Source organism: Pongo abelii, chromosome 4, assembly GCF_028885655.2.
Source record: "Pongo abelii isolate AG06213 chromosome 4, NHGRI_mPonAbe1-v2.0_pri, whole genome shotgun sequence".
NCBI classification, from domain to species: domain Eukaryota; kingdom Metazoa; phylum Chordata; class Mammalia; order Primates; family Hominidae; genus Pongo; species Pongo abelii.
Window position 1 is genome coordinate 188,664,642 of NC_071989.2, and position 14,778 is coordinate 188,679,419.

Here is a 14,778-nt window from a genome sequence, read left to right on the forward strand (position 1 = left end):
ATAGATGACACACATTAACCAGTTTGTGGCAATGCTATCTTTGTTTTTATATTTTAGGTAATGCTATCTTCGTCAGTGTCACTATTTTCTGACAAATCAGCAGGAAATATATAGCTTTTTTTGAATTATCAAGCAATCTAAAAACCTGTTTATTGTTTTTACTTGAAATTTTTTCTTCCTTTTAATGAAGTGCTGCTTTTGACATGATCTGAAAATATTTTGTTACCATTTTTCCTGTTGATGTCAGAACAATTTTTATTGCTATTATTCAACTTTAACACTTTTGTTTCATAGTCCATTAATTTTTTGAGATAGTCTCGCTCTGTCACCCAAGCTGGAGTGCAATGGCGCCATCTCGGCTCACTGCAACCTCCACCTCCTGGGTTCAAGCGATTCTTGTGTCTCAGCCTCCCGAGTAGCTGGGATTACAGGCGTGTGCCACCATGCCCGGCTAAATTTTGTATTTTTAGTAGAGACGGGGTTTTGCCATGTTGGCCAAGCTAGCTATTCAGATTCTTTAATGAAAAGTCTAGGTTGGCATGTTTTTAATAGATGGCTTGAATAAAACCACATCCCTGTCTGCTCCTCCTCAGGGAGGACAGTACTCAGGAGGCCACGAGGCCCATGATGGCACAAGGAAGGCCCTGTCAGAGGGCACAGCAGGACACACCAAACCTAGCAGTAGGGAGAGGGTTCAAAGAAGGGTTCCCTTGGGGGGACCCTGGGAGCTCGGTCCCAGGGGACACGAAGAGTGAGGTGGAAAGGAGAAGAGCCCGCAGGAAGGAGGTGTACAGAGGCCGGGCTGCACCCGCACCCGCCCGTTCAATGAGATGACCCACATAAGCCTGCCAAGCACAGCACAAGTGTTTCAAGTACACCGGCGAATATGACACACTAGCGCGCTGATGACACCCTGGCGCACTGATGACACCCTGGCGCGCTGATGACACCCTGGCGCGCTGATGACACCCTGGCGCGCTGATGACACCCTGGCGCGCTGGCGGAAGAAAAGGTGCCGGTCCCTCGCTTTCTTCATCGGGCTTGCAGTAGCTTCGAGGTTGGCCACAGGGGCTGCCGACTAACTCCCACTGAACAGCTGGATCTAGGGAGGCGGGTCCAGCACAGGAGCCCGAGATCCTTGCAGCCCACTGGGAGGGAACCCGAAGCTGAAGGGAACACTGAGTGTTCCTGGGAACAGAACAGTCTTTTCCACATGAAGAAACGTGGCCCAGGAGAAGCCTCCGTCTGCATCTGGCTATTAGCTGCTAACACTGAAAATCAGGATGATTCACAGAAAATGCGCTTGATAACCTGGACAACCTGGCAACAATGGGACCGCATTCCTGTAGGGCAACAATCGGTGCGCCGTAGAGCATAGGCACCGAGCCTGAGCCAGCCGGGCTCCTGCAGTGCTGGGCGCAGGCCCTTGAGCATGAGGGGCCCTGGACACTACCTGTGGAGGGAGTGGACTGTGGGCCTCCCCTGGATCCCACAGGCCGCACACTCCAAGGGTGCCTGTCCAGCCTCATCCCGTGTGATGGTGGCACCCGGGCCCACAAAGGGCCGCCTTGGCGAGCTTGCAGCAACACCCTGTGCTGCTACCCACAGCCTTGGGTGGGCAGCTCTGAGAGCAGCCAGGAGCAGGAAAGGTGGGGGAGAAGCTGGGGGAATGGGGGTGCGGCCAGCTCCAGAGACCTCTGATCTTGCTAAAAGGGCGACACTTTGGTGAGACGGGCACGAAGAAGAGGACAAAAGAAAACGTGCGCTGGCGTCACTTGGCCCCTTAGAGGCACCTGGGGAAACTGAGGTGGAGGATGAGGACAGGGCGGTCTCGCTAACTTTCGGCGGTGAAATCCCGGGAAGCTGCACGGCCCCCGGGGCTCGCGGGCGCCGAATCCGGGCAGAAGCCGCCGCCGGTCTCCACTTGGCTGCCCCACGCCGACCTGAGGAGAGCCCGCCGAGGGCGCATTCGCCTCCCGCCAGCCCCTCGCCTCCCCGCCCCGGCCCCTCCGCGCCCGGCTCCCGGGTCCTGGCCTCGCGCCCCCGCCCCCGCCCCCGCCCCGCCGCGCGCTGGCTTGCGTGTCCGCTGCGACGCGCCGAGGCCGGGCCTGAACCGGACCCGCCCGCCGCCAGCCCCGCCGCCAGCCCAGCCACAGGCCCGGCCGCACGCGCGCCTCTCACCCGTAAGGCCGCCGCCCTTGCCGTGGCCCCGGCGTCGCTGCAGCACGAAGAAGGGGTTGGCCCGCTCCGTCACCCACAGCGCATTGGCCACCAGCACCTCCTCCGGGCTCAGCCACATCGCGGAGCCGCTCGCACCGGGCCGAGGCCCGCGAGGCGGAAGCGCCCGCCGCCGTCGGCGTCCCAGAGCGGAGCGTGCGGAGCGGGCCGGGGCGGGGCCGGGCGGGCGGCGCCCCCTGGCGGGCGTGTGGCGCTCACGCACGCGGCCCGAGGCCCGCGCCGCCCCCTCAGCCCCGGCCTCGGGCGCGCGCCAGCCTGGCCTCCTGGAGCGGTCCAGCCCGCGGCCTCCGACCTGGGCCCAGAACGGAACGGCCCAGTCCGCAGACAGGGGAGCCGCTATGCAGAGCCGGGCTTCTGGCGTTTTGAAAGCTGTGCAGTGTGAGAGAAAGATGTAAAGAAGCAGAGTTTGGCTGCTTTTGGCTGGTTGTGCGTGCAACCCGGGGCGTGTTAGCACTGCAAAGGGCGCCTGGAAAGGGTTTGCAGTTCCTCCTAATTCTCAGCTTTCTTTTTTTTTTTGACAGAGTCTTGCTGTGTCGCCCAGGCTGGAGTGCAGTGGCGCAATCTCAGCTCATTGCAACCTCTGCCTCCCGGGTTCAAGTGATTCTCCTGCCTCAGCCTCTTTAGCTGGGGTTACAGGCGCCCTCCAACACGCCCGGCTAATTTGTTGTATCTTTAGTAGAGACGGGGTTTCACCATGTTGGCCAGGCTGGTCTCGAACTCCTGACCTCGTGTGATCCGCCCACATTGGCCTCCCAAGTCCTGGGATTACAGGCATGAACCATCGCGCCCGGCCAATTCTCAGAATTCTGACACTGGGGCCGGAGACTAGAAGAATCTTCCAGCGCAGAGCAGGTGCCAGGAGGCCCTGATAAAACGGGCTGCATCTTTGGAAATCAGTGCAGCCCCTCCCCTGACAGAGGTCACAGAGGCTGGCCGGCCCTGGGGATGGGGTCTGGACTGGCCCTGGACCCAGTGGCCTGAGGCTGGCTGCACGCGAATGCGGGTCCCTGATCTCCCAGTGTTGGCCTGCAGGGGCAGCACCAGTCGACACACGGCCTCCTGCATGAAGGGGCTGTCAACTCCACCTGGGACAACGGGCTTGGGGCCTATCCGGGGTTGACTGGGATGTGGGGTCACCCTGCTGGCTGCAGCCCTCACCAGGATCTGGCTAGAGGGCAAAGGGAAGGGGGCAGTTAAACCATCCTTGGAGCTGGACCTGGCTTCCAGGTGGGTTTCTGTGACTGGCACTCAAGAATCTTGGTACGATGGATGTAGGTACACGCAGTTGACACCCAGAGTGATCTGCAGTCTTCTGCAATGTTGCTGGATATAGGAATCAGCTTTCAAGATGCAGAGGCGGGCTTTCTTCAACACCTTGGAAGTTTGAACTAATATTGTCATTGTGCTCTCTAGAGGGAAAGAATTTGGAAGAACTGCACTTTTTAACACCCTGAGAGGAGGTAAAGAGTCGTCTTGTTCCTTAATTCCAGTGGTTCTCAAATTGGGCATACATTAGGGTCACCTGGAAGGCCAGTTCAAACAGGCTGCTGTAGTCCCAGCCACTTGGGAGGCTGAGGTGGTAGGATCACTTGAGGCCATGCGTTCAAAATCAGCCAGGGCAATATAGCAAGACTCCATCTGAAAACAAAACAAAAAACAACCACACGGGTTGCTGCCCCCTCCCTCCCTGGGTGTTTGCATTGCTAACGCGTTCCTAGGTGATACTGATGCTGCTGACCTGGAGACCACTCCTCGAGAATGATTTTTTATAAGAAGAAAAAGAACAAACATTTATTGAGCACTTAGTATGTGCGTGCTAAGCTTACTTCTTTTTGATTTTCTGAGATATAATTCACATTCCATAACGTTCACCCTTTTAAAGTGCAAAACATAGTGGTTTTTAGTATATTCACTAGGCTAGGCATCCATCATCACTAATTCCAGAACATTTTTATCAAGTCAAAAGAAACCCCTTACCCATTAGCTGCCATTTCCCACTTCCCCCCGGCTTTGCCCTGGCAACCATCAATCTATTTTGTCTCTGTACATTTTTACCATTCTAGCCATTTCTTCATATAAATGGAACCTTACAATATGTGGTCTTTTGTGTCTGGTTTCTTCCACTTCCCATAATGTGTTCGAGGTTCACCCATGTTGTAGCATGTATTGATATTTCATTCCTTCTTATGGCTGAATAGTACCCCATGGTATGGATGCACCACATTTTGTTTATTCATTTGGATGGACATTTGGATTGTTACCCCTCTTGTCTATTATAAATAATGCTGCCATGAACATGTGTACTTGTATGAATATGTGTTTTTAATTCTCTTGGGCATATATTGAGGAGTGGTATGGTTGGGTCATGTGGTACAGCTATGTTTAACTTTTTAAGCAGTGACCACACTGCTCTCCAAAGCAGCTGTAGCACTCCACGTGCCCACCAGCAGCATATAAGAGTTCTAGGCCGGGCGCGGCGGCTCATGCCTGTCCAGCACTTTGGGAGGCCGAGGTGGGCAGATCACAAGGTTAGGAGATCAAGACCATCCTGGCTAACAAGGTGAAACCCCGTCTCTACTACAAATACAAAAATTAGCCGGGCGTGGTGGCCTGTGCTTGTCCCAGCTACTCGGGAGGCTGATGCAGGAGAATTGCTTGAACCTGGAAGGTGGAGGTTGCAGTGAGCTGAGATCGCGCCACTGCAACTCCAGCCTGGGCAGCAGAGTGAGACTCCGTCTCAAAACAAAAAAAAGAGTTCTAGTTTTTCCATATCTTGTCAACACTTGTTATTGTCTTTCTTTTTTTTGATGCTCATTTCTAGAGGGTGGGAAATGGTATCTCACTGTGGTTTGGATTTCCATTTCCCTGATGACTAATGATGTTGAGCATCTTTTCATGTGCTTTTGGGTTATTTGTATATTTTATTTGGAGAAATGTCTATTTATAGCCTTTGCCCATTTAAAAAAAATTTATTATTTATTTTTGAGACAGAGTCTCACTCTGTCGCCCAGGCTGGAGTGCAGTGGCACGATCCTGGCTCACTGCAGCCTCCGCCTCCCAAGTTCAAGCGATTCTCCTGCCTCAGCCTCCCAAGTAGCTGGGATTACAGGTGCGTGCCACCATATCTGGCTAATTTTAGTATTTTTAGTAGAGAGGAGGTTTCACCATGTTGGCCAGGATGGTCTGGAACTCCTGACCTCAAGTGATCTGCCCGCCTCGGCCTCCCAAAGTGCTGGGATTATAGGCGTGAGCCACTGCGCCCGGCCTCTGGCTCCAGCTCTTTTCCACACGTGTCAGACATGTGCTGCCTTTGCCCCCAGCATTCACTTCTCCCGTCTGTGCAGTGTCGTTCATTTTTCTGCAGTGGGAACCGTGCCTTAGAACACTCAGCTCCTGTCTGTCAGGTGAAGATGCGTGGACTCCTGGGCTGTGGAGGTGGAGCCCGTGCCAGCTGAGGCCATCGGTGCATTCTATCTGTGATCACAGGGGCTGGCTAGTGATGGCCACGTGCCTCCAACCAAGCCAGCTGGGCCAGGGAAATACCGTCCTGACCTGGGCCACCTCCTGGGGACTGGCTCTTGTGTTGATGGGGCTACTGCCACCCTGAGCCTGGGGATGGGGTTCCCAAGGAGGAAGCAAAGTTGGCATGTGTCTTGGTGTCAGCATTTGAGGGTCAAATCACACCAAGCCTGACATAGGCACCCCTGGGCATTTTGGCTTTGGGGAGCTATGACATTCCCCTTTTGTGTTAGCCAGTTTTGGTTGGGTTTTCTGTCATTTGTAACCAAGACAGTCCTCAGCGATACACATTACCACCACCAATACTCCATGTGGTCAAATCAGCTTTTTCAATAGGTTTTTATTGAAATGGTTGTATTAGCAAATTCTGCACATACAGGTGTACACTGTTGGCATATAGGTATATACCATACAATTTCACTACTTGATTATACTTACACCAACCATGCAGACCGAGGAGCTGTGCTGCCCAGAACATTTCAAAGGGTTGATGAGATCTGATTGTCAAGAACCAGCTCACACTCTACTTGTAGGTGTTTGCGTTCCAGACAAGAAAACTCCCCCTACAGGGAGGCCCAAAACTGAGCTAATCATCAGTTTTGCTTCTTGAATATTGACTGTTCTTTCTGGCACAAGCTATCCAATGAATTAAATTAAAGTTTTAATTAAAATTCAAGTGCATAGTTTCCTTTTCATCCCTCATTCCATTCCACCTCAAGGTGGAAGATAAATCATTTGCCACATTTAGGTATATCCCAAGCCTCCCCACCCCCACATGACCTGTGCTATAGTTAGAAAAATAGTTTTGTATGCCATCTTCTGAGATGTTGTGCATAGTGAGCAGGAACCTGGAGTACGGTGGGCTCTTTCAATGACCCAAATATGAAAGGGGCAACTTTAATATTTTATGAGTATAAAAGCTACGGAGGATCCAGAACAACTGTGACGTATGTGGCCTAGGGCTTGCACCAGCTCCTCCTCCTGTACAGGAACAGGATGCTTCCATCAGGTGAGAATGTTCTCCATACCTCAAATATTATTTCCTAGCCTGGAGCCTTTTCCTCTTTTTGTAATCACACGGGACAAGTTTTCTTTTTAGACAGAGTTACTGCCTCTCTGCAGCAGATCTGGTCCCAAGCCCCAGTCAGGAGATCCCCTCCTGCAGCTGGCTCAGCAAGCCAGGCCCAGGCTGTCTGGAGAATGCCTGGAGACATCACCCTCTCTGCTTCTCTCCAGGATGTCACATGTCATCTCAGGCTGGGCACCCAGCAGAGGTGCCAGGATCTGGACCTGGGCCACACCTATTGGCCCAGTCCACAGAGCACAGCCAGCAATCCGCAGCCTTTCTGCTGTAGGAGCGCTTACTCGCCTGAAGGAAGAGAAATGGCCAGGACGTTATATTCTACCTAACCACCTCACCCCACCGTTTCTTTACAAACATCTTGGTTCAGTACCTCCCAGTCATTGAAGAAGTCCTTTAATATCACATAGTGTAAATATACTTGCACTTAATTGGAGATAAAGGGTGTTCCAAAAGCAAATTTGAATTCACTCTGTGTTGGGTTAAATTTGTAAACCACAGCTCAGAACCACTGTCTGTGACGCTCCGCAGATGTCGGTGGCTATAGAGAGAGGTGGCTAGGGAAGGCGATGATCCGCGGACGGGTGGGGAACTGAGGAGGCCAAGTCAGCCTTGCCGGGCCACCATGTGCCACCAGGAGCTGGGCAGCCTGAGAGGAGAGCAAAGATGGGCCAGGAGCCTCCGCCTCAACTGACAGGAGCCTGCTCACCACATGCCCCCTGAGTTCCCACAGGAGAATGCACGGGCACTGGGCAAGGTGCCACCCTCGGCTCAGGACGGGAGCCTTGGCGGTGTCTGGCTACCAGTGCTGCTTTCACAGGGGTGGCTGGGCCGCCTAGAGCTTTTGTGGTGTGTGCACAGGGAGGAGGAGTCAACAGGAGGAACTCCACAGCCCAGGCGGGGGTCTGAGCGGGCCAGCAGCACCGAATCCTTCTGAAAGCTTAAAACTCAAGTTGCAGGACGTTCAAAGGTTTGTTTTTTTTTTTTTCTTTCTTTTCCATAAAGGATCTTCCTTATTCCCCAAGTTAGAGTGAAGAAAACAGGAAAAAAATACCTTGAGCTTAGGGTGGAAAAGGAAGGAAAACCCAAGATGAGTGCAGGTGACGACCGGGCGGCCCCCACAGGGTCTCTGCAGGACCACAGGAGCCAAGACTCAGGCATAAGAGCATCACCCTTTCAGCAGCCAAGGCGGATGGCACCTTCCCCTCCACGGTCACTGGAGGCTGTGGGGCCACAGCTGTGGAGAACGCAGGTGGCTGGAGACCCTCTCTTCTTCCAAGCTCAGTTTCTTGGGATCTTCCAGGACACCCACAAAAAAGAGGGTGAACCTTTAACAATGCCCCAGAGGAGCTTCATGGCTACAGGGGGCCTCTTGACCCCCAACCCAGCCCTCTTAGCCAGGCCTCAGGAGGCCAGTGTGACCTCGAAATTCGGAGCCCCTGTGAGACACAGGGCCAGCCAGTCCCATGCCTCGCAAAGGGGAACGTTCCTCCCAGGTGCGGATTTGGGGGCTCACGCTTTGCTTTCCCTGTAGTTGCCTCAGACAATAAGGAAAGGAATTCCAAGGAGCAGACATAGGCACCTTGTCCCCACCTGCCTTCTTCCGGTGTTTTTTTCTGATGCTACAATACTTCAAATACACAGGGCTTCTCCCAGTCCTTCTGCAAGGCTCTTAACCATAGCCCAGGGTGCTGTGTGAATATTACAATCAACAGCCTTTCCTAATGGGCTAAAAGGAGGGTGTGTCGAAGCTTTGGAATGCTTTACCAACAAAGCCAAAATACAAGACAAAACTCCATGCCCCTCATATGTAACAACTGCCCTAACCAGACCTGGGAGGGGAAGGCGCCTATTTTAAGCTGTGGGTATCGCCCTGTGATGAGTCCTTACTCATCTCCCCACATTCCCTGACAGTGTGAGCCAATGTTCACTTTAGTCACATTAAACTCTGCTTCCGGGTGACACTGAACACAGGAGAGGAAGTGAGAGCTAGTTGGACAGCCTTTCTTGAAGAAGGAAATCATACTCAATTGCTTTTCTAAATCCGTTGCCTTCAGTAGCTCCTTCTGTCCACACTTTAAATGTCAGTGTCCCCAGGGCTTTATCCCAAGCCCCATCCTCATGTCACTGGGCAGTCCCAGCCCCACTCTGGCTTCCACCCCCATCTGAACTCAGGGACACCTCTCCTGGCCAGTCCCCCTTGGGAGATTCTGCCTCTAGTGCGTGGGAGTGTGTGCATGCCTGTGGGGGTGTGTTGGGGGAGGGAGGAGGAAGGAGGAGATTTGGGTGGCATAGATATTGTGATTACACGGAGATACTTCAGCAGGACAAGATGGCATGTCCACTTAAAACACAGCTTCTGACTGGGCGTGGTGGCTCATGCCTGTAATTCCAGCACTTTGAGACACTAAGGCGGGAGGGTCACTGGAGCCCAGGAGTTTGAGGCTAGCCCGGGCAACATGGAGAAGCTCCGTCTCTAAAAAAATTTTTTAAAAATTAGCTGGATGTAGTGGCATGTGTGTGTAGTCCCAGTTACTCGGGAGGCAGAGGTGGGAGGACTGCTTTAGCGCTGGAGGTCGAGGCTGCAGTGAGCCGAGATTACACCACTGCACTCCAGCCTGGGCAAGAGTGAGACCCTGTCTCTAAAAAAAATTTAAAAAACAGGCTGGTGCGGTGGCTCACACCTGTAATTCCAGCACTTTAGGAGGACGAGGCGGGTGGATCACTTGAGGTCAGCAGTTTGAGACCAGCCTGGCCAACATGGTAAAACCCCGTTTCTACTAAAAATACAAAAAATTAGCCGGGCATGGTGGTGTGCACCTGTAAATCCAGCAACTCGGGAGCCTGAGGCAGGAGAATCGCTTGATCCTGGGAGGCAGAGCTTGCAGTGAGCTGAGATGGTGCCACTGCACTCCAGTCTGGGCGACCGAGTGACACCCTGTCTCAAAATAAACAAAAAAACAAACAAAAACAAACAAAAAACTCACAGCTTCGCAGGCATTCTGATGCAGGGGTCTGCAGCCTGGTCACCTCACCCCCACTGCACCTCCACCTGGGCACCAGGTTCGCACCTCCATGCCTCCTTCCAGAGCCCCTGCCAGCCCAGACCCCAAGTATCCCCACAGGACTCTCCCTGGGTCCCATCAACACCCGCCCAGGCCCCAGGCCTGGAAGCCCACGCTTCTGCTTCAATCTCCCTCCTCTTCCACTTGGCGTCAGAGCCTGGTGTGGGGTCTGTGAATGCTTCCCCTTTACCTCGGCCCCTCAGGCAGGACCAGCATCCCAGGCCGGTGCCGTGCCTCACCTCCCTGACCCCCAGTGCGGTTCCTTTTCTTTCCAGAGACAGGAGTCAGGTCCCCCTGGCAAGCCTTCCCTGCCCAGGAAGTGCTGCCCTCGCCTCCTGGCCACTGTCCCCGCCTTCTCTTGACTGTTCGCTTGGGCCTCTCTATGGCTGCAATGCCTCTCCTCCACCTGTGCCCTGGAAGTCCCTCCTCATCCAGATTCACCCTCTTACCATTTGCTCTCACACCCCAGTTGCTTGATAATGTGCCCATTGTCTAGACCAGCCAAATCTTAATGGTCACAGATTCATCCCAACTTCAAGTATGTGTTTGGCACAGAGTGAGAGCTTAACAAAAGTCTGCTGGCAATATTAACTGTAGAATCCCACTTCTCTAAAATCAGTGTTTTTGTTTCATGACATTTATCAGCAGCAACCACTTGTCAAGGAGCCACATTGTCACTTGCCAGTGGTTAATGTCAACCACTGACATTAACGTCACCTCCTTGTTTTCCTATAGCAGAGCCAATGCCTCAATAATAAAGGTTAACAGCGAGAGAACACTTTGAGTTTTCTTCAGTTAAAACTAGCTTCAGCCGGGCGTAGGTGGCATGAGCCTGTGGTCCCGGCTACTGGGGAGGCTGAGGCGAGAGAATCACTTGAGCCCAGGAGGTCGAGGCTGCAGCGAGCCATGACTGTGCCACTGCACTCCTGCCTGGGTGACGGAGCGAGATCCTGTCTCTAAAAAAATAAAAACATAAAAAAACCAATTTGATTTAGCATGTAGCTCGAATGGATTGGATGCGACGGTAATAAAAACATGAGAAGAGCTTATAAAGCCAATAGAAAATGTCAAGTTTGTAAAATTCAGTAATCTCATTTTTAAAAATACTTTTCCAAATATCATCAGACTCACTGGCAGCTGGGGCTGTTGCCGCATCAGGGAAGCTGGCAGGTGCCAGACCCCAGTGCTCAAGGCAGTGCCTCGTGGATGTGCCTCTCAGCCAGGCCTGAGGACCACCAGCGGAGCTGGGAGATGGGGCCTCTCCGCAAAAGCAAGGCTCATCAGGGTTGTGAGGAGTTTTTAGCTGGGGGCAGAGCTTGTCTTCCCAAGAGGAGGGCAGAGGCAGGCAGCCTTGGGCAGACATGCTCACCACCACCAGTGGCTGCCAAGCTCTGCCTCCTGCGCTGGAAGCCCTGGCTATCTGGCCTTCCCTCCCCTCCCTCTGGATTAACAGGAAAGAAGAGTTACTCCTCCCTTAGGATGTTAAAAGTCACCAAAGCTCTGCCAGGCACGGTGGCTCATGCCTGTAATCCCAGCACTTTGGGAGGCCGAGGCGGGCGGATCACGAGGTCAGGAGATCGAGACTCATCCTGGCTAACACGGTGAAACCCCGTCTCTACTAAAAATACAAAAAATTAGCTGGGCGTCATGGCGGGTGCCTGTAGTCCCAGCTGCTCAGGAGGCCGAGGCAGGAGGATGGTGTGAACCCAGGAGGCGGAGGTTGCAGTGAGCCGAGATCATGCCACTACACTCCAGCCTGGGTGACAGAGCCAGACTCCATCTCAAAAAAAAAAAAAAAAAAAAATCACCAAAGCTGAAGCATTTGCATTTCAATAGTCACAACTCCCAGAGGATGCTGATGGCTGCCCTGGCCCTAGACTTGCTCATCCTGCCACACAGGCCCATGGTTCTGCTCACCCGGGCACAGGCCCAGCTCACAGCAGTCCACTGGAGGCAGGGGGGTGGATGTGTGGTGTAAATAGCTGACTCCTCAGCCTCTTCCTTACTTCAGACAGGTCCCCCCTCAACAATGACTGAGGTTATCATACATTTCCTAATAACCGCTACTGGTGGCAAGACTTGCAACCACCGAGACACTCACTCTCCGCACCCCACCACACCTGCAGCAGGCGGAACACTGCTCCCCAAGCGCCTCAGGGCAGCGCTGCCCATGTGGCGATGTGTGTCCTCACAATGCTCACCAGACAAGCAGCCCCGGCCACTTCCTGCCAGGGTCCCGACTTAGCAGGGATTTCCCCCAGCATAGCAGCTAGTAAAGAGGCTGTTATTTGGGATTAAAAAAAAAAAATGCCATTCTTGGCTGGGCATGGTGGCTCACAACTGGAATCCCAGAACTTTGGGAGGCTGAGGTGGGGGTGGATTGCTTGAGCCCAGGAATTCAAGACCAGCCTGGGCAACATGGCAAAGTCCCATATCTCTACAGAAAATACAAAAATTAGCTGGGCGTGGTGGCACGTGCCTGTGGTCCCAGCTACTCGGTGGGCTGAGGTGGGAGGATCACTTGAGCCCAGGAGGTGGAGGCTGCAGTGAGCCGTGGTTGTGCCACTGCCCTTCAGCCTGGGTGACAGAGTGAGACTCTGTCTCAAAACAAAAACAAAAATAAAAATAAAAACCCGAAACCAAAAACCAAATCATCCTCTCTATTCCTGAAGAGCATGACCTTAATAAGAAGTTAGTGTCCCTCCTGACAAAGACAGGCCATTCTGTAGCTGAGCCAGAGAGTGACCCCGATTTTCCAGAAAAGGGTGTCAAGCTAGGATCCAGAGCACTGTTCTGAGTATGCTCTCCTGTAAACAATGCCTCCTTGGTTACTCTACAGTGAATGTGTGCCCCAGATTTCCCACAAATTCAAATGTTATATTAATAGACAGATTCTAGGGGCCTGAAATTTGTACTTGTTCTCAAGTAATTTCATGCCTTTTCAGTAAAGAAACTGTCTTGAGTGGAATTTAACACATGCACCTCGGTAAGACCTCAAATCAGGAGAAAATGCTACATTGGGGTCTGCGTTTTGGTTTGGGAAAACAAGGAGGTGGTATAGACAACACGGCAACGATCCGAACTGAGCTCTCCTACCTTTCAGGTGGGCCAAACACATACAAATGCAGGCGCGTGTCTGGAACCTCCAGCAAATGGATTCCAGCCTCCTGCAGACTCATCCTCTCTCTGAGAGCCCAATGGGGAAACCTGTTTTTCTGAACGATGCTATATTGAAGCTGCTCATTGAAAATATTTTTATAGTATGAAGACTATCATAAAGAAAAACAAAAACAAAAAACCCCCAAAGCCCTTGGTAAAAGGTAAAACACAAAAGCTGCTAAGACCTTTAAAATCTGCACCGTTCTAGTCTCAAATGAGCGAAAACGAAATGCCGCTGCTCGCTCTCTGACAATGCTCCTGAAGGCTGTCCCCATCCGGGGCTCTGCAGGTTTCCTTCAGGCACACCTGTCTGAGGCGTTATTGACGCGTTAGGAGAAAAGACACTTTAGGAGAAGCTGCACGTGGAAAAATGGCAAGTGTTCACTTCAAACATATATTCCACAGTCAGTGAGAACAGGGCAGGGGATTCACACGTCTGCTTCGTTTGCTGTCGGATCTGACCCTAGGCATGTGGAGACTGAGGTTCCTGTTCTCACAGCAAGGGTCTGTGCACCTCACGCCCCCACAAAGCTCATACCAATGAGGAGAGGCAGACTCAACTCAGGTGTGTCCTTTTGCAAAGAGGGTGTGCAGATTAGTTTTATAAATTTGCCCATGGTGGTTCTGTACTGGGATTACTGGTAAGATGCAATTTTCTCATCATGTTAATTCGATGTCATCCCAGGTGTGTGCGAAGATCCCACATGTCCCTGATGCCTGGAATGCTGGCCGCTGCACCCTGTCCTGTGAGCCTGGCGGCCGGTGCTCATGTGCCTTCTTCATGCTGTGCTGGGGCTGGTGGAGGGGACTGGGCTGCACAGTGGACACTGAAGATGGGTGCTTATCTGGTATCTGCAGCAAGAAGGGGGTTTGGTCTTCCCAATGAGACATTCCAGATCATTCTGTCTTTCACAACTGCTGGCCATCCCCCCTGAAATCACTGTGCCCAGAGACACTGCTGGGCTGGGCTCCCGGGTGCCACCTCCCTATACACACACTCCCTATACTGAGGGGTGGCTGAGTAGACGTGTCCACAGGCTGCAGGGATGGAGGGGCCTTCAGTGTTTTCGTGCTGACTTAAACACTTGTCACTTTACGTCATGCTCAACACGGAGGCTGGAAAACAGTGATGCAGATGGCTGCCTGGCCCCACATACAGACCCGGCCCCACGGCCTGCGTCTCCCACGGCCCTGCCCTGGCAGGAAGTGGGCGATCAGAGTCTCAGAGGAGATACAAAGGCAAGGCCTTCTCTCAACCCCCTTTAGAAGGGGCCCTTCAGCAGGAAGTAGAATAAGCGAGAGGGGAACATCCAGAGCCAGGTCAGGGAGCAGCACCTGTACTCCACGCGGGTAGGAAGCTTCTCCCACAGGGCAGTATGCATCATAAGCAGGGACCACAAAAGGATGTTAAAAACCCCAGCTTCCCTGGCACAGAACAGCATGTGGTTGTTCAGAGATGCGTCTGCAATGCAACATTAATCCTGGGCCCGGCCTCTTCTCTGGAAACAGCCAGGTTTGCTGGGCGCCCACCTTCAATGATCAGCTTGGGCGGGTTTTCAATACCACAAGGCTCACCTGGGCAATACTACTGTCCTCAAAGCCTCACCTTGGGGGAACTTTGCAAATTAACCCTGAACCCCAACCTGTGCTTGGAAAGTGCTGCCATTCTTCCAAAACGGATGCTGACAGGAGAATACAAAATAAGAAAGGTGATCA

General features: G+C 52.7%; 2 protein-coding genes across 5 annotated transcripts in view; both read right to left on the reverse strand.

Moving 5' to 3' along the window:
• The window catches only part of TBC1D9B (TBC1 domain family member 9B), a 43,700-nt gene extending 41,291 nt beyond the window's left edge, over nucleotides 1-2,409 (reverse strand). Inside the window, exon 1 of one of the 4 annotated variants that reach the window (XM_002816316.5) lies at nucleotides 2,182-2,409. In XM_002816316.5, the coding sequence (XP_002816362.1) occupies nucleotides 2,182-2,299 (118 nt within the window). In that variant the 5' untranslated portion in view covers nucleotides 2,300-2,409. The remainder of the gene's footprint in view (nucleotides 1-2,181) is intronic. The other 3 variants (XM_003776729.5, XM_063724559.1, XM_054556651.2) reach the window with 3 other exon arrangements.
• A 5,382-nt stretch (nucleotides 2,410-7,791) lies between these two features.
• RNF130 (ring finger protein 130) overlaps nucleotides 7,792-14,778 on the reverse strand; it is a 157,381-nt gene continuing 150,394 nt past the window's right edge. Inside the window, exon 9 of the mRNA XM_054556660.2 lies at nucleotides 7,792-14,744. Within this exon, the coding sequence (XP_054412635.1) occupies nucleotides 14,657-14,744 (88 nt within the window). The 3' untranslated portion in view covers nucleotides 7,792-14,656. The remainder of the gene's footprint in view (nucleotides 14,745-14,778) is intronic.